At 44.2% G+C, this 18,493-nt stretch overlaps 1 protein-coding gene across 1 annotated transcript in view; it reads left to right on the top strand.

Annotated features, from left to right (window-relative positions):
* PPIG (peptidylprolyl isomerase G) overlaps positions 1 to 18,493 on the top strand; it is a 259,537-nt gene that overhangs the window by 169,994 nt on the left and 71,050 nt on the right. The window contains 1 exon segment of the mRNA XM_033944704.1: positions 5,970 to 6,174. Coding sequence (XP_033800595.1) covers positions 5,970 to 6,174 — 205 coding nt within the window.

The raw sequence follows: 18,493 nt of genomic DNA, 5'->3' as shown, positions 1-18,493 counted from the left end.
CTTGTCTCATAGGGCCTTCAACAGCCTTCTGTGTCAATGGGGCATCCAGCATTTGATTTGATGGCATCTGCAGTCTACAAAATGTCTCTTGATTCTTCAGCTAAAGATTTGAACCTGGAAGCGCTGGCATGGATGCTCTAGTACATCAGTGCCCAAAGAAAGGGCTGTTGTACATTTTTTCCCCATAGCCCATGGTGGAGCGGGTCATTTGAAGAATAACAAACCATCCGGGGTTGTTGAACCTGGTTGCTCCAGATTGGCCATGTCGGTTGTTGATATGCGGATCTGGTTAGTCTATATAGGGACAAGTGTCCTAAACTGCCACTGCATCTGACTCTGCACTCTCAGGGTCCTGTTGCCCTGGAGAATTCTGAATACTTTAGGCCAGTGGTTCCCAACCCTGTCCTGGAGGAACACCAGGCCAATTGGGTTTTCAGGCTAGCCCTAATGAATATGCATGAAGCAAATTTGCATGCCTATCACTTCCATCATATGCAAATCTCTCTCATGCATATTCATTAGGGCTAGCCTGAAAACCCGATTGGCCTGGTGGTCCTCCAGGACAGGGTTGGGAATCACTGCTTTAGGCTTCCAGCATGGCTCTTGAGGGCACAATCTTAGTGCAGAACAGCTTCTCAGAGGCAGTTATTGCTACCCTCCTCAGATCTAAGAAACCAGCGACTGTTGCAGCCTACGCTAAGGCTTGGAAGGTGTTTCAATGCTGGTGTGCTAAGGAGAATGTGGAGCCAGTGAAGGCTCCAATGTTGGTGGTCCTAGCATTTCTCCAAGATGGTCTTGAGAGGGATTTGAACATTGGCTCCTTCAAAGTTCAAGTGATTAGACTCATATTTTTAGAGCTTGAGTAGAAAAGATCCAGATGTTGCCTGATTTTTTGAAAGGAATACTGCTGCTGCATCCTCCTCTACAACTGCCATTCCTAATGTGGAATCTTAACTTGGTTTTGCAGGCCCTCAGTAAGGCTCCATATGAAACTTTGCAAGAGGTGTCTCTGATGTATCTTGCCATTAAAACTTTTTTTTCTAGTAGCTATTGCTCCAGCAAGAAGGGTTTTCGGAGCTACAAGCTCTGTGAAACAGAGAGCCTTTTCTCAGGTTTATGCAGGCAGGGATCTATAAAGAGAAGACAAAGTTTTGGCTCTGCTGGATGTTAGGAGAGTTCTTTTCTGTTACCTAGAGATGACAAATGATTTTCACTTCTCAGATCATTTTTGTGCTAATGAGCCTTAGCTGCCTGGGAATGACAGCCTCTTAAGACTTCTAGTTCCAGATAGATTCATGCACCTATTGCTTCAGCGGGATTGTACATCTTAGGAAACCAGATGGAGACTATGTGGAAAAGAATTCGGAAAAAGCCCAACTATTAAATGAATATTTCTGCTCAGTCTTCAACCGAGAAGCGCCAGGGCTCGGCCCTCAGCTACAGACAAGGGTTGGCTCAGTTGACCCGTTTAGTAACTTTGAGTTTACGCCCAGCAGTGTCTACGGTGAGCTGTCAAAGCTTAAGGTTAACAAAGCAATGGGGCCGGACAACCTGCACCCCAGGGTGCTTAGGGAGCTGAGTGATGTCTTGGCGGAGCCACTGTCCGCGCTCTTCAACCTCTCCCTTAGTACAGGCAGCGTCCCGTTGGACTGGAGGACGGCTAACGTCATTCCACTCCACAAGAAAGGCTCAAAGATGGAGACAGCAAACTACAGATCAGTGAGTCTAACATCGATAGTGAGCAAACTAATGGAAACTCTAATCAAACACCAATTAGATAAGATCCTGGATGAGGAGAATCTACGGGATCCCCGACAACATGGATTTACTAAGGGGAGATCCTGCCAATCCAACCTGATCAGCTTCTTTGACTGGGTAACGGGGAAGCTGGATATTGGGGAGTCCCTGGACATCGTGTACCTGGACTTTAGCAAAGCATTCGATAGCGTACCACACCGCAGGTTACTGAGCAAGATGAGTTCTATAGGATTAGGTAACACATTGGCGAAATGGGTTGGGAGCTGGCTTGGAGATAGGCTCCAAAGGGTGGTGGTGAACGGCACCCCCTCCGAAATGACGGAGGTGATTAGTGAAGTACCATAGGGCTCAGTCTTGGGCCCAATCCTATTCAACATCTTTATAAGAGACTTGGCAGAAGGGCTTCGGGGTAAAATAACATTATTCGCCGATGACGCCAAACTGAGTAATGTAGTGGGCAAATGCACAACAGACGAAGATTCAGTGCCCGACAACATGATGCACGACCTACTCCTACTGGAGCGATGGTCTAGGACATGGCAACTCAACTTCAATGCCAAAAAATGCAAAGTTATGCACCTGGGCAGCCAGAATCCATGCAAGTCTTATACCCTTAATGGCGAGATCCTAGCAAAAACGGTAGCAGAACGAGACTTGGGGGTAATCGTCAGTGAGGACATGAAGTCTGCCAATCAAGTGGAGCAGGCTTCGTCCAAGGCAAGACAAATCATGGGCTGCATACGAAGGGGTTTCGTCAGTCGTAAGGCGGAAGTCATTATGCCATTGTATAGATCCATGGTGAGGCCCCACCTGGAATACTGTGTGCAATTCTGGAGGCCGCATTATCGCAAGGATGTGCTGAGACTGGAGTCGGTGCAAAGAATGGCCACCCGGATGGTCTCGGGACTCAAGGATCTACCATACGAAAAACGGCTTGACAAATTACAGCTATACTCGCTCGAGGAGCGCAGAGAGAGGGGGGGACATGATCGAGACGTTCAAGTATCTTACGGGCCGCATCGAGGCGGAGGAAGATATCTTCTTTTTCAAGGATCCCACGACAACAAGAGGGCATCCGTTGAAAATCAGGGGCGGGAAACTACGAGGTGACACCAGGAAATTCTTTTTCACTGAAAGAGTGGTTGATCGCTGGAATAGTCTTCCACTACAGGTGATTGAGGCCAGCAGCGTGCCTGATTTTAAGGCCAAATGGGATCGGCACATGGGATCTATTCACAGGGCAAAGGTAGGGGAGGGACATTAAGGTGGGCAGACTAGATGGGCCGTGGGCCCTTATCTGCCATCTATTTCTATGTTTCTATATTGGGTGTGGTAAACTACCACCGATCGCTTTGAGAGCACACACTACGAGGGATGTGTTTTCTTCATAGACAGAGTCTTGGGCTATGTCACCCAAGGAAATTTATAGGGTGGCTACATGGTTCACCCTTCATACTTTCATGAACTTCTACAGAGTGGAGGAGACAACACAAAACAATTTCATGTTTGGGTCCTCGGTGCCCACAGCAGGCTTATTTACTCGCCCTAGACTCAGGGGACTGCTTTGGTATGTCACTGATTCAAGACTCATATGCCTTTTGCACTAGAATGTAAGATTAGGTTCTTACTTCGATAATCTTCTTGCTTGAAGATAGGTATACAAGTCTTGTTGGCCTACCCTGTTGGATTTTAGTTAGCCTACTTGTGAACTCAGACATGTACATGGTTGAATCACATTATTATAAGTACCTGCTAATATCCATGAATAACCACCTCTGGCAGCACAGTGACTCAGTAAGACTTTGGATGGTTTCTGAAGGGTGCATGGTGGTGGATCCAGTTGTTGAACATGTCGATTGAGGTGATCTCAATTGGGTTAAGGTCTGGGGAATTTGGAGGCCAGGGAAGTAGCTGGATGTCTTGGTTGTGCTCTGTGAACCACTCACGAACAATTCTGGTGGTATGACGTGTCACATTGTCCTGTTGAAAGATCCAATCAGCGATAGGGAAGACCGTCAACATTTGCGGGTGTATTTGATCGGCAAGGATGGAGAGATACCTATATCGGTTGAGAGTGCCTTCCAGAGATAATCAAGGGACCCAGACCACACCAAGAAAACATTCCCCAGACCATAACGCTGCCGCCACCAGCTTGTGTATTTCTAATAATTGTTGCTGGGTGTTCTCGGTAGTTTCATGCTTGACACACCAACATCCATCTGTTTGACGGAGCTCAAAATATGACTCATTGGAGGAAGCAGCCTCTTCCAGTCAGCGCAAGTCCAATATGGGTATTCTTATGCAAATTACAGCCATTTTAAGTGATGAACTCTCATGAGCATGGGTGCAGTCACTGGCCGTCAGCTCCAGAGCCCTATTTGCAACAGGGTTCACTGCACAGTCGTTTTGGACATACATCTGGAATCCCCTGGTTTGTTTGGACAGAGTTGCTCTGTTGTAATGTGCCGACTGACCTTCCCCAACCTGCGCAGCCAACGTTCGGCCTCGCATCAATGGCTCATGCTGCCCCATAGTTACCACATCAGGTCATCGAAAGGTTCCACTCATCCACTCACAGTACACTTTAACCACAACAGCCCATGAACAGTTCACAAACTCCACCGTTTCTGAAATGCTGCGGCCCTTGGTCTAGTAGCCGATGATCATTCCTTTTTCAATGTCTGATAAATCATGCTTTTTCCACATGACAGCCACAGTTGCTATATTGGCAACTTGCTGACATCCCACCTTATATATCCATGAAGTCTGCACGTGACATGTGCATTCGTTATTTGGCTGTGGGTCCCTGATGTCAGAGGTGGTCATAATGTGACTCGACTGGATGTTAGTTTCTGTTGGCAGACAGGTCTAAAGAGTTCTGATTTATCTCTTGTTTTAATGAGAAAAGCAAGAGACTGCAGAGCTACATAAGTGTTAGTGCCGGTTGCACTAAAGTAGGAGGCTGGTTCATTTCCACCTTGTTTTCAATTATGATTACATTGGCATTGACTTGTTGCAGATCAGAACAGAAATGATTTGGTTGGGGAGTATCCTGTATCCCGCCTCCTTATTTCTCCTCTTATAGGAATTGCCAACTGGTTTGATCTGAACTGAAGAAATGGGGGACAGACCAGAGATGGAGGAGGCAGAGCTGAGAGAAGAAGTTAGATACCTTCTACAAATTTGCAATTAAAGGAAAATAATCCACTGGTTCAAGACTCATGCCTTTCTGCAAGAAGACCTAAGGTAGAAGGTAAGAACCTAATCTTCCCTATGAGTCAATTAAACATGTTAGTGTCAGGCACTATTCTATAGTGTATGTGCCAGTCGCTTAGCACATACGTGAGAGAGCATAAACATGAGTGTAGTATGTGCAGGCACACTCGGGTTCTAACATTCACTAGCCATTTATGTCAACCATGTGTGAGAACTAAATATTTTCCTGTCTTCAGAGGACATTTGTTAAAGGCAAGCAACTTTTTTTTTTTTTTTTTTTTGTAAATGTAGGCTGATGCTTTAGATTATATAAAAAGTTTAAAATGAGAGGTAACCAATACTGCATGAAAAATGCATTACTGTATTTCCCCATGTTTAGGCCATGGCCTATACGTGGGTTTTGCAATCTCCTGCAGTGGGTGCGGCTTCCTTATATGGGGTGGCCTATCTAAAGACATCATAGAAAATCCCTCCCATTAGAAGATCAGCCACTTAGTCCCCCATACCTGTAGCTCCCTCCTGGAGGGCTGCCGCTGTCTCCTGCAATATTGGGGCCAGCGGTGTAGGGCAGGAACGATTTTTTTCAGCATCCAGCCGGCCAGGCGCTGCTTCCTCAATGAATGCCTGCATCAGTTCTCTCTAGTCCCATGAGAACTGACGCAGGCATTGAGGAAGCAGCGCAGGGCCAGCTGGATGCTAAAATGATCGCTCCTGCCCTGCACCACGGCCGCAACATTGCAGGAGACAGCCAACAGAGGTATTTACCAGGGGGGGGAGAGATGTATAGGCTGCCCCATTGTAAAGGCCGTTTTAGGTTTTAAAACTCTTAGATAAGCCATAGCTAGTAACATGGGGCGGCTTATCTAAGAGTTTTAAAATCTAAAATAGCATTTCCTGCGGCCTATACATGGGGAGAAACGGTAATAAAATTAAGTGCTATGTTGCAGAGAAGTTACGATGATGGCTCAACTTAGATTTTTTTTTTTTGTCTAAAGCTAAAAAAGAAGAGAAAAAGAAACATAAATCTTCATCTTCATCCAGTGACTCTGAGAGCTCCAGTGACTCAGAGTCTTCCTCTGAGTCCTCTGCAGATTCTCAAAATGGAGGGGAAGCCAAGTCAAAGAAGAAAAAGAAGAAACATAAGAAAAATTCCAAAAAACAGAAGAAGGAAAAGAAAAAAAGAAAAAAAAGCAAAAAGAAGTATGTTACAGATTTCAACTATTGTGTTATGTTTCTTGTCCAACAAAGTGCTGTGACTGGTGCAGTGATTCACAACCATCTTTTAGAGCTGAGATGAAAGATACACCCACCACAGATCTAAAGGGGAGGAGAGGTTTATGTACTTCTCAAATCATGGTAGTTTTTAGTGGAGATTCAGATGTATGGATCCGAATTATGTCACTTGATCCAAACTGTTGCTTTAAAAAATGTGCAAGTAAAATTGTGTTTGATTTTTATTTTATTCCTACCCTCCACCTTTCCCATCCATTTATGTCTCTTTGTTAGGAGCAGTGATTGCTGTATAAAGAGGAAGGTAAAAATGTATTCTTATCTGTTAATTTCTTTTCCTTAAGTCCAGCTAGACCAGTCCACAACAACAGTGGGTTATAGCCCCTAACCAGTAGATGGAAGTAGAGAAAGAACAGACAGTTCCAGTGACCTCACCAGTATAACAGCAGATCACGTATAATAAAACCTCAAACTAGAATAGCAGTGAATCCTAAGGCTCCTCTGACTTCTTTGTAAACCATACTCAGATTTACCATATCAGACTACAGAGAAAAGAAACTCCAGTGGAATTAAAGCCCAGGCCCATCTTAGCCGGATATGAGCAGCAGGGCATTCCCTAGACCCCTGTCTTCTACGGTGGGATGGCGGGCTGGTCTAGCCAGGCTCATGGATAGAAAATTAACAGGAAATGATAAATTTCACCTTCCTTATCATCCTACTAGATCTGCCCATACCAGTGAGGTAAATTAAAGCTCAGACATCTGGGTTGGAGGATGAGTTTTCCTGCCAAAGTCTGTCTTTAAAAAAAAAGAAATTCTTAAAACTGGCTTGATTAGCTCCCAAGGAATGTCTGATTTTTCTTGATTTTGTAATCCGCATAGAACACTAAGGGTGTTTTGCAGAATATAAGATTTTTTATAATGTAGTGCAACCACCTCGGATGCATAGATCCAACTTATAAAACTTCACAAAGGAATGAAGGGGGGGGTCCACATCTTGGCTCAATAAATGTCCTCTGAGGAGACTGCTCAAGCCTCTGTCCATGACATGACCTGGGTCCTAGTGGAGAGAACCCATAGGCCAACCAGAACCAACTTATTTGTCAAAATATAGGCTGCCTTAGTGGCTGCTTTGATCCAGTGAACAATCAGTTACTTAGAAGTCACCATCTCTCCTTTGCATGGCTCGTGAGACAAAACAAAGAGATTATTTGACTTCCTCAGTCATTAGTGACCACAAAGTATTTCTACAGGACCTTCTTCACATCCAGTTTGTGTAGAGCATGATCCACTTCTTCCATAGACCCTCATGGGAAGGCAGGCAGTGAAACCACCTGCTTCAAATGAAAGGGAGAAGCAATCTTCATAAGGAAGCAGGGCACCTTATACAGAAAGCCAGAGTCTATATAGGATGCCTAAGCGGAGGCACCCTTTGATGCCTAATTGAAAGTAGGCGTGGTTATGGGCGGAGAATAGGCATTGTTAACTTAGGTGTCGCGAGGCATCTGAGTTAGGTGCCTAGGCCAAAATAAACTGGCATCTACCTCAAGGTCGCCTAGCGACTCCTAAGCATGCCTAGGCAGCATTCTATAAGTGGTGCTTAGAGGTTGAGTGTAGGCATGCTTAGGCACCGTTTATAGAATCTGGCCCAGAATCACTTAAAAAATGACAAAAAGGAATCTTCACATGAAGGAGCCTGGAGCTCCAGAATGTGGCAAGCAAGCAGATGGCAACCAGCAAGATAGGTCTTTAAGTGACACCAATCTGAGGAGCTCAAAGGAAGCCCCCGTGAGAGCTCTCAGTACTACAGGAAGATCTCATCGGGGTACCACCGATCAAAGAAACTGTTTGAATCCTTCAAAAATCAGATAACATTATTATTACTACTATTTACGATTTCTATAGCGCTGAAAGGCATACGCAGTGCTGTACATTTTAATATGCAATAGACAGTCTCTGCTCAGAAGAGCTTACAATCTTAATTTAGACAGGACATTTCAGGGTTTGGGAGGTTATAGTGGGTATAGGTATCTGGCAGCAGCAGGGTTGGGGAGATTATAGCGGGTGTAGGTATCTGACAGCAGTGAGGGGGAGTTAAGAGTTGAAAGTAGTTTTTAAAAAAATGGGCCTTTAGCTTGGATTTGAACACTGCCAGGGACAGAGTACGACGTATTGATTCAGGCAACCTGTTCCAGGCATACAGCTCCACAAGAAAGAAGGGACGGAGTCTGAAGTTGGCAGTGGAAGAGATAAGAGGGGCTTGCCTAACAAGCGGAGATCACGGGGAGGAGCATAGGGGGAAATGAGCGAGAAGAGATATCGGGGGGCTTCAGAGCAAAACATCTGGTAAATCTATCAAAGATCTGACCCTCCCCCAAAGGACCCCAAAAGCAGGCTAGCACTGCAATCTGAACATTGAGGAAATTCAGAGCCAGCCCTTAGTCAACAGCCATCCTGAAAGAAAGAATTGCCGGAACATCAGTGTTTTCTTACCATGTACAACTTGAAGGACTTCCAAAGCCTAACATAAGCCAGGGAAGTGGAGGCTTTCTAAAATCAGAACATCATCTTGACCTTCACTGGATAATCTTCTATTCCAAATACCACCTTTTAAGGACCAGGCCATAAGTCAGAAGGAATCTGGATTTTCCATGATACCGGGCCCCTGGCTTAACAGCCTCTACCTTCTTAGAAGAGAAAGATGATACCCCACCAGGAGACAGATCAGATCTGCACACTACAGCCATCCCAGCCAGTCTGGTGCCATGAGGATAACTAGGGAGGGGGGCTGCTGCAATCTTGGCAATACCTGATCCACCAAGAACCAAGGAAGAAAACACATACAGGAAACTTCAGAGGGCCTAATTCTGCATTAATGCATTGATCCTAGATAAACCTGATGCTAGCCTGCAGCTGAAGAAATGGAGATAATTTGCATTGTCCAGGGATGCCATGAAGTTGAGGGCCAACATCCTCCAGCAATCCAGAATGAGTCTGAACACTGAATTGCTCAGACTTCATTCCCCTGGATCTAAATTTCAACAACTGAGAAAGTCCACCTTGACATTTTCTACTCTGACAATGTGCATTACTGAAAAGCCGAAAGATGGACCTTCACCCATCTGCACAACCAATGAATCTTCAGTACCACTGACTTGCTTATGGTTCTGCTCTGCCTGTTCACATAAGCCACCACAATTATGTTGTCCAAAAAGACTTGACTGGCTTCTCCTGAGTGAGGGGAAGGAAGCCCTATAGCTCTAAGACGATCACTGTGGCATCCAAGTGGTTGATAGACCAGGAGTCCTCCTCCGTTGTCCATGTTCCTTGCAGGGTACTGCTCTGATAACAGGCACCCCAACCTCAGAGTCTCACATCAGTGGTAGCCACTGTCCATTACAGAATCACCAGGGGAGATCATTGAAGGAGTGAACTGTATGATCCCACCAAGTTAGTTCCTTCCTAAGGGAGGGGGCAGGGAAATACATATGTTAGAAGTTCTGGCACTTGGGTTTTTACAGGTCAGAAGCATTCTCTGGGGCTGCTTGGGCACAGAATGGCTGTTTTCTGCATCTGAAGCTTAGAACCTCTCTTGCGAGTCAGACAAAACTACCCCAGGAGTATCGCAAAACAAGCCCCCCTGGTGGCTTGATATGGCTATTTACATAGTTGATAACTCAGCCCAAGCTCTCAAGAAGCTGGATTACACAGGATGTTGCCTTCTGGGAGAAGTTCTCCAGATCAGCTTGAACCAGTCACTCGTCCAAGGCAAGGACTACCATGAGTTTGGGAAAGCTCTGAGCTGCTATGGCCAGCTTGAATGGCAGAGCCCGAAACTGGAAGTGTCTGCCCAAGATGAGGTGAGCTAGAGTGTTGGAAACTGATAGGACCTTAGTGTTCCAGGCAGGTAAACTACAATTCTGGCTTGGTGAATGTATTCATCAAGCCATGTCTTACTGTTCTTTTCGAAAATTAGTCAAGTCTTCTCTGTTTGACAAATTTATTACTTAGTTGGGTATTTTTAAGATTGTAATCATATTTTTAACTTTTTGTAAGATTTTATTTTCATATATGAATGTATTTCGCTGATTGTTCAGTTTCTTATGGTGTAAACCGCCTAGAACTCTTATAATGGCGGTATAAAAGAATAAATTTATTATTATTATTAAAACATAATCATTATGAACCACATCCTGGACTCTCTGGTCAAAGATGATAAGGGTCCACTTACAGACAAAAAAAAAAAAAAGCAAGACTCTCACCTATACTGCTCTGGGAGAGATCCCCATAATCTCATTGGGAGCTGTGCCAGGGACAGTGGAGCCCCAACTGTCCCTGGTACATTTGATGCCTCAAAGGGCTGCCTTTTCTGGTCTTCCATGGCAAGACCACTCAGTGCATACTTCATGGAGTGAAAGCCCCAGATAAGGAGCTGAAAGCCTTGGAGGAACCCCTGGCCTTGTCTGGCCACTGAAGGCTTTGGAGGAACCCCTGGACATTGAAGGCCTTGGAGAGGAACCCCTGGCCTTTTCTGGAAAGTACTGAGGGACCTGCCTTCCCAAGGGTCCTTCACAAACTTCACAAGGTCCTCACCGAACAACGAATGACCTCTAAAGCTAACATAGATAGTCTTTTCAAGTCCCATTCCCCTTTCTTTTCCCTTTAAAGCTAATTGTGGAGCGGAGGAAACTGATATGCACAGGAAGGACCTTGCACGCTGAGAACTTACACTAAGTTATGAACTCTGGCACAGCCCATCTCAGTGATATGTGATGACTTACCTACTTGTTTATTTATTTTATTTAGTTAGTTAGTTGCTCAGAACGGGTTACAAAGTATTTTATTTATTTAATTAGTTGCCCAGAACGGGTTACAAAGTACATCCACAATATAATCGAGACAGGACAAAGATTGCATAATTTACAATATATACATGACAAAAAACATGTCCACTAAGCAGCTCTGGTGAGAGTAGGTGGGGTAGGTGAGTTGACTCTTAATGGCATTTCTGGGTGCATGTCCTTAAGACGCTGGGTTTGTGAAGAGTTAGGTTTTCACAGCCTTCCTGAAGCTCGAGTCCATCTAGTGTTCTAACAGATGGGGGTTGGTGTGCCATAGTCTGGGAATGAAATGTGAGTAGGAGCGTTTGTGGGCTGTTTCAGTTTTGAGGGAGTGGCCAGGAGGTATGGTCAGTCATTTTTCTCCTTGGGACCTCAGTGGTCACTTTGGGAAGTAGATTTGTAGTTAGTTGTCATGTAGTGTGGAATAGTTTCATGGAAGGTTTTAAAAGCGAGCATCAGGGCCTTGAAGGTGCAATGTTTTTGAATGGGCAGCCAGTGCAGGGATAACGTGGTCGCAAATACCAAGGTTTTTCAGGAGGCGGATTGCAGCATTTTGCACCCTTTGGAGGCGGGAGAGAGTTTTGTTAAGTAGGCCCACTAGTAGTGTGTTGCAATAGTCTAAGCGAGATAGTACAAAAGCGTACAGAAATTGGGCGAATTTGGGTTCTGAGAAGTATGCACGTATGGATTTTAGTTGTGTCTTCCACTGTATTACCAATGTTAGCCTGCCTATGTCCTTCCTCCTGTTTCTCATAACCCAGAGGTTTGGGAGTGGTTCTTGGGAAGGTGGAGACCACTACATCCTTTTTAGGATGTTTTTTCCTTCAATTCTTCAATGAACATTAGGGACTTACTTTCCCTTTTCTTTGTTCACAAACACACTTTTTCTCCTATATATCTTCTGCTTCCCTATTTGTTCGAAGGACTATACTCTTTCTATCTCGGAATTTCTTTCTTTTTTATACACCCTGCATCTAGAACATATTCATTTGTATCTAACCACTGGGGTGTCCCCTGATCCTCTGGCTCGATCAGGATCTTGGGTCTCAGGGTGTGCTCTTTACCGCACAACAGTCCCTCTTCACTCAGAGTGTTTTTCATTATTCAGTAATACCAGAACACTCTGTTTTCATTTGGCTGTTTCTGGCTCAACGTTTCTACTCTCCCTTTAGAGCATATAGTCTTCGCACTCATGTGATTCCCTTTGCAAGGTTTTTTTCTCTATAGCTCAGCGAGTTCTTTTTTCTTGTTACATCAATCCTAATCATGGATTGCTAACTATTATGACTGCGCTCATGGGCATGCTCTTCGCTTCACAGACTAGCTCTCTCCATATGGACCATCAGATACAAATAGGCTATATTGCCTAGCCAAGTGGAGCACAATTTTCTGTTTTAACTAACAACAGCTTCAAAAAGTTCGGAATTAGGCACTTCCTCACAATAGTTTTTTCACAAAACTGTTTTTTCCATTTCAGGGAGTGTGACTGATTTTTTTTCTGGCAAACACGCTCAGAAACAATTTTTTATCTTCATGAATGGATTTTAGATTCAGCGATTCTCCATTTCATTGCCTCTATATGGGAAACTCTGCAAGTAGATTTCCTTGCGTCTTTCCTCGCTGATCAGCTTCTTTGTATTTTCATGACAAATTTATGTCTCTCATCTCCTGGAAGTGGCTATGTTTTCTTGTACTAGACGAACAAGTTTCACATGTATCCAGTCTTCCTCTTCTTTTCAGACGCTTGTCAAGTTCAAGCGGAATATTGCAACCATGATTCTAGTAGCTTTTTGGTGGCTCAGATGACTGTTTTTCCTTCTTTTTTAACTTGGTTGATGTCACTACCTCTGCGGATCTTTCCATTTATTCTTATGCAGAGTCAAGGTTCGGTCTACATTCCAATCTTCAACTCTTCCTCCTGACAGATTGCTATTTTTTGGGCTGAATTCAGCTGTTTCTCAATTTGGCAGTGTTTCAAGCAACAATGAGCACCTTTCTGCTAGGTGTCTTATGCCTCATTAGACTCTGAAGTTATCTCTGTGTTTTTTCTCTGATTTTGACTTCTCTCCTCCTTTTGTCAGATACTGGTCTCAAACTCACTTCTATTAGAGTTTGTTTTTAGTGTTATTACTGCCTTTCTTTGGCCAGTGGATGGTACATCTATTTCTGCTCATCCTTGCATTCCTAGATTTATGTAAGCTCTTTCCAATGTACAGCCACTTTTCAGTGGTATGGGATCTCACTGTGGTTCCTGTCCACTTATGGAAGTTTACATTTGAATCAATGCTTTCCGTTTTCTCTCTTGAAAATGTTTTTTCTCATCTCACTTATACTCCCAACAGACGAGTAAATGGGCTTGAGCCATGAGTAATGAATCCACTTTTTATAGCGTTTCTTTCATAACAATATTGTGCTTCGTACTCGTTCAATGTTGTTTTTTAATAGTTATCATTAACTACTACCTTTTTCATAGCTTATCACTGATTTTTATTCCAGTCAATCAGTTGTGCTACCAGTATTGTTTTTTTCCCAAGTCTCTTTCTCATTTAGGAGTATCGACTCTTCATACTATATACTGAAAGCAAGCATTAGCTGCTTCCTTGCAGAAGACTATATCATACAGAGCATCTCTCCAACTTTTTGTCTCTTTCGACATTAACAAGTTGTGGCATCCTGTTTCCAGGGGTTTACTTCCCAACAAGTTGGACCTGTTTTTGTTATAGTCAGGCTGGGTTGCTCTTAATCAGTTCCAGTTTGGTCGCTTCAGAATTCTTTTCTCAATTTACAGTGGTACCTTAGAATCCGAACACCCCCAGAACTCAAATGATTTGGAATTCAAACTTTTTTTGTAGTAAATTTTGTCTCGGAATCTGAACGCTGCTTTGGAATCCGAGCACGCGTTGCTCAGCCCAAAGCTTCCCCTCTAACACAGCTTCCTGTTTCCGCCTGGGAGGAAAGCTTTGGGCTGAACAATGGTTGCAGTTCATATATGCTCGGATCTTGCTGCCTCTGCCACGTGGGCCCGATCTTGATGCCTCTTCCAGGGGAACCCGATCTTGCTGCCTCTGTCAGGGAGACCCGATCTTGCTGTGTCAGCCACGTGGGCCCGATCTTGCCTCTTCCGGGGGACCCAATCTTGCTGTTTCAGTCACGGGGGACCCAGTCTTGCTGTTTCAGTCACGGGGGACCCGATCTTGCTGTTTCAGTCACAGGGGACCCGATCTTGCTGTTTCAGTCACGGGGGACCCGATCTTGCTGTTTCAGTCACGGGGGACCTGATCTTGCTGTTTCAGTCACGGGGGACCTGATTTTGCTGTTTCAGCCACAGGGGACCCGATCTGCTGTTTCAGCCAGGGGGACCCGATCTTGCTGTTTCTGCCAAGAGGACCTAATCTTGCTGCCTCTGCCAGGGGGACCTGATCTTGCTGTTTCTGTCACGTGGGTCTGATCTTGTTCCTGCACAGTCCTCAGGCCACCTATATTAGCCATGTGTCCAGCGGAAAATAAAAGCAAGAGGAAAGCTGATGGAGCTACAATTGAAGTTAAGAAAGAGCTTATTGCTAAGCATGAAAGCAGTACACGTGTGGTAGATCTTGCTGCTATGTTTGGGATGCCTAAATCGACTGTGTGTACAATTTTGAAAAATAAAGAAGCTATCAAAGCAACTAATGTGGCCAAAGGGGTTACTACACTGACCTCTAGGAGATCAAAAAGCATTGAAGAGATGGAAAAACTGCTCTCTATTTGGATTAATGAAAGACAGCTTGCTGGTGATGTGATTTCAGAGACAATCATTTATGAGAAAGCCAAAGTTCTTCACGATGATCTAGTGAAAGGTCTGCCTGATACTACTGATGAAAAGGAGGAGTTTAAAGCCAGTAGAAGGTGGTTCGAGAACTCTAAGAAAAGGAGTGAGATCCATAGCGTTGTTATGCATGGGGAGGCAGCCAGTTCTAATCTTGAAGCAGCTGAAGAGTTTGTAAAGGAGTTTGTGATCAGTGAGGGCTATGTTTCGAACCAAGTGTTCAATTGTGACGAAACTGGCCTCTTTTGGAAAAAGATGCCCAGGCGAACATACATCTCAAAGGAAGAAAAGTCTGTACCCAGCCATAAGCCAATGAAAGACCACCTTACTCTTTTGGTGTGTTGTAATGCTAGTGGGGACTGCAAGATCAAACCACTCCTTGTATACCATTCAGAAAACCCATGGGTCTTTAAGAAGAATAACATTATTAAGAGCAAACTTAATGTTATGTGGAGATCGAATGTGAAAGCATGGATTACCAGGCAGTTCTTCACTGAGTGGATACACGAGGAGTTTGCTCCTCGGGTAAAGGCTTATCTGCAGGAAAAAAAACCTCCCGATCAAGGCTCTCCTTGTCCTCGACAATGCTTCTGCACATCCACCAGGGCTGGAGGATAATTTAGTGGTCGAATATAGCTTCATCAAGATCAAATTTTAGCCTCCCAATACCACCACTCTTATACAGCCAATGAATCAGCAGGTGATCTTAAACTTCAAAAAATTGTACACCAAGGCTATGTTCCAGAGATGTTTTGAAATTACAAATGAAACGGAACTGACTCTGCGAGAGTTCTGGAAGGATCACTACAATATCCTCCATTACCTAAGAATCATTGAGAAAGCATAGAGGGAAGTGTCTTTGAGAACATTGCTCTCTGCCTGGAAAAATCTCTGGCCAGAATGTGTTGCTGAAAGGAACATTGAAGGCTTTGAAGAACCACCTGTTTCTGACATCGTATCTCTGGGCAAGTTCTTGGGTTTGGAAGTCAGCGAAGAGGATGTCAACGAGTTAGTGGATGATCACAAGACAGCTGAAAATAGAAGAGCTTCAGCACCTCAACCAGCAGCAACAGAAAGAAGTAGCCCAAGAAATTTCTTCAGGGGAGAAAGAGGGAGACGCAGGTACCATACCCACAGCTGAAATCAAGGATCTGCTCAGCATGTGGTCAAAAACACAGGCATAGAGAAGTGACACCCCGTTAAAACCCTTGTTAATAGGTGTGTTAACTTAATCAATGATAATATCATTGAACATTTTAGAAAAGTTCAAAAAGGTCGTCATCATCAAACCACTTTGGAACATTGGTTCGCAAAAGACACCACTAGAATACAAACACCAGAACCATCTGAACCACCTGATGCCAATATAGAAGGTGATCCCAAGCCCTCTACAAGTGGTACCTTGGCAAAGTGCCTAACAAGGAGCATAATACAGACACAAGAACCACCTGATGCCAACACAGAAGGTGATCCCAAGCCCTCTACAAGTAGTACCTTGGCAAAGAGCATAAAATGGAGCAGAATGAAGACACCTAAATTACCTGATGTCAACACAGAAGGTGATCCCAAGCCCTCTACCAGTGGTACTTTGGCAAAGAGCCTAAAAAGGAGCATAATACTGACACCAGAACCACCTGATCCATCTGATGCTACCACAGAAGGTGATCCCAAGCCCTCTATAAGTGGTACTTTGTCAAAGAGCCTAAAAAGGAGCAGAATGAAGACAGCTGCCTGGTAACACATGCTTTCACATTCGATCTCCACCTAAACCACCAGAGACTAATCTGGAAAGTGACTTGCCTTCCTAACAATAATCTACCTAATGTTCCAGGTTCCACATAATGATTGGTAATCATTGGTTACTTTAAATTACTGTACTGAACATTACTCTACTGTACTGTATTACAGTATTATTGGTTAATACAGTATCTAAGAGTGTTATGAATAATAAATTACAAAACAAGCTGGACTTATTTCACAGAGGCTTCGGTGTTGCCGGTCTTGTCCACTGCTTCTTATCGTTTTAAATGCTACAGCGCTGAAACTGGACGACGGCCATTGTTTCACGATAAGATAATCATTTCTTCAGGGCTCTGGAATTGCGAGAATAGTAGTTGCCCTGCATTCAGTTCTCTAGTTTCAGCGCTGTAGTGTCAAAAACAATAAGAAGCAGCAGACAAGTCCGGCAACACAGAAGCCTTTGAAAAATAAGTCCAGCTTGCTTGCTTTTCTTTCTTTTCACAGACTAGTTTCTTTACATTACTGTACTGAAAATTACTCTGCTGTACTGTATTATCATTGGTTAATATCTAAGAGTGTTATGAATAAAAAATTGCAAAACAAAACTAGTGTGTTTACTGTTAAATTTATTTGTGAATCTGAGTTTGTGGGACCAAGGAAGAGATTACTGCATTTTCTATTGTTTTCAATGGGAAAAATTGTCTTGGAACTCAAACTGAGTTCGGGAACGGATTAATGCCATTTCTATTGTTTTCAATGGGAAAAATTGTCTTGGAACTCGAACGTTTCGGAACTCAAACTGAGTTCGGGAACGGATTACGTTCGGATTCCGAGGTACCAGAACGGATTAATGCCTTTTCTGTTGTTTTCAATGGTAAAAATTGTCTTGGAACTCGAACGTTTCGGAACTCAAACTGAGTTCAGGAACGGATTAAGTTTGGATTCCAGGTACCACTGTATTTTGATTGACAGAATAGATGAAGCCGCTATTTTTTTTCTCCTTGGTTCATATTCTTCCCCTTTTACTATTGTCTGGAACTTTTGTCCAAACGGTATGGACCTTTTGGCCTCTCAGGTTTTCAAATTTGATTTTCTACAAGGCCAACTCTCCCACCATCCCATTCTAGTTATCTTGGAGGTCACCCACATGTGAGAATATGCTGCCTGCTTGTCCTGGGATAAAGCACAGTTACTTACCATAATAGGTATTATCCAGGGACAGCAGGCAGATATTCTTAGCTGGATATCTAAACTGAGGAGATGTGCGCCCTGCATCGGGCGGGAAGGCACTCACGCATGCGCGATGAGGTCAGTTGCGAACTTTCTAAAGTTCTTAAAGCAAAATGCTTTTGCAACTGTCCGTATCGGGGCTCCTTGGATGACATCACCCACATGTGAGAATATCTGCTTGCTGTCCCTGGATAACACCTGTTACGGTAAGTAACTTTGCTTTATCCAGGAATAGCAGGCAGATATTCTCACAATCCACCCACCTCCCCTGGTTGACTTCTTAGCTTGCTTATGGAACTGACGAGCCACGAGCATGAGTCAGACGGGAAGGCACGCGCGCTTGCACAGTGTGGGCAGTTCACAAACTTTCTTAAGTTCTTAAAGTAGTGATGACTTTTAAGGCTGTCCGTACCAGGGCTCCGTGGATGACATCACCCCACATGCGAGAATATCTGCCTGCTGTCCCTGGATAACATCTGTTACGTAAGTAACTGTGCTGATCAGTGTATCGCAAACTGTATGCCTCCTAAGATTTCAGGTGTGCCACGGCACACTGGGGAGGAGGAGAGGCGCCGGCTGACTGCCTACAGAGTGTGCCTCTCGCGAAGAGAGGCATATCCTATAGGCAATCAGCCGGTGCCTCTCCTTCTCTCTGGACCTTTTCTTGCAAGCAC

Source organism: Geotrypetes seraphini, chromosome 5 (assembly GCF_902459505.1).
Source record: "Geotrypetes seraphini chromosome 5, aGeoSer1.1, whole genome shotgun sequence".
NCBI classification, from domain to species: Eukaryota; Metazoa; Chordata; class Amphibia; order Gymnophiona; family Dermophiidae; genus Geotrypetes; species Geotrypetes seraphini.
This window is presented reverse-complemented; position numbering and strand designations above follow the sequence as displayed.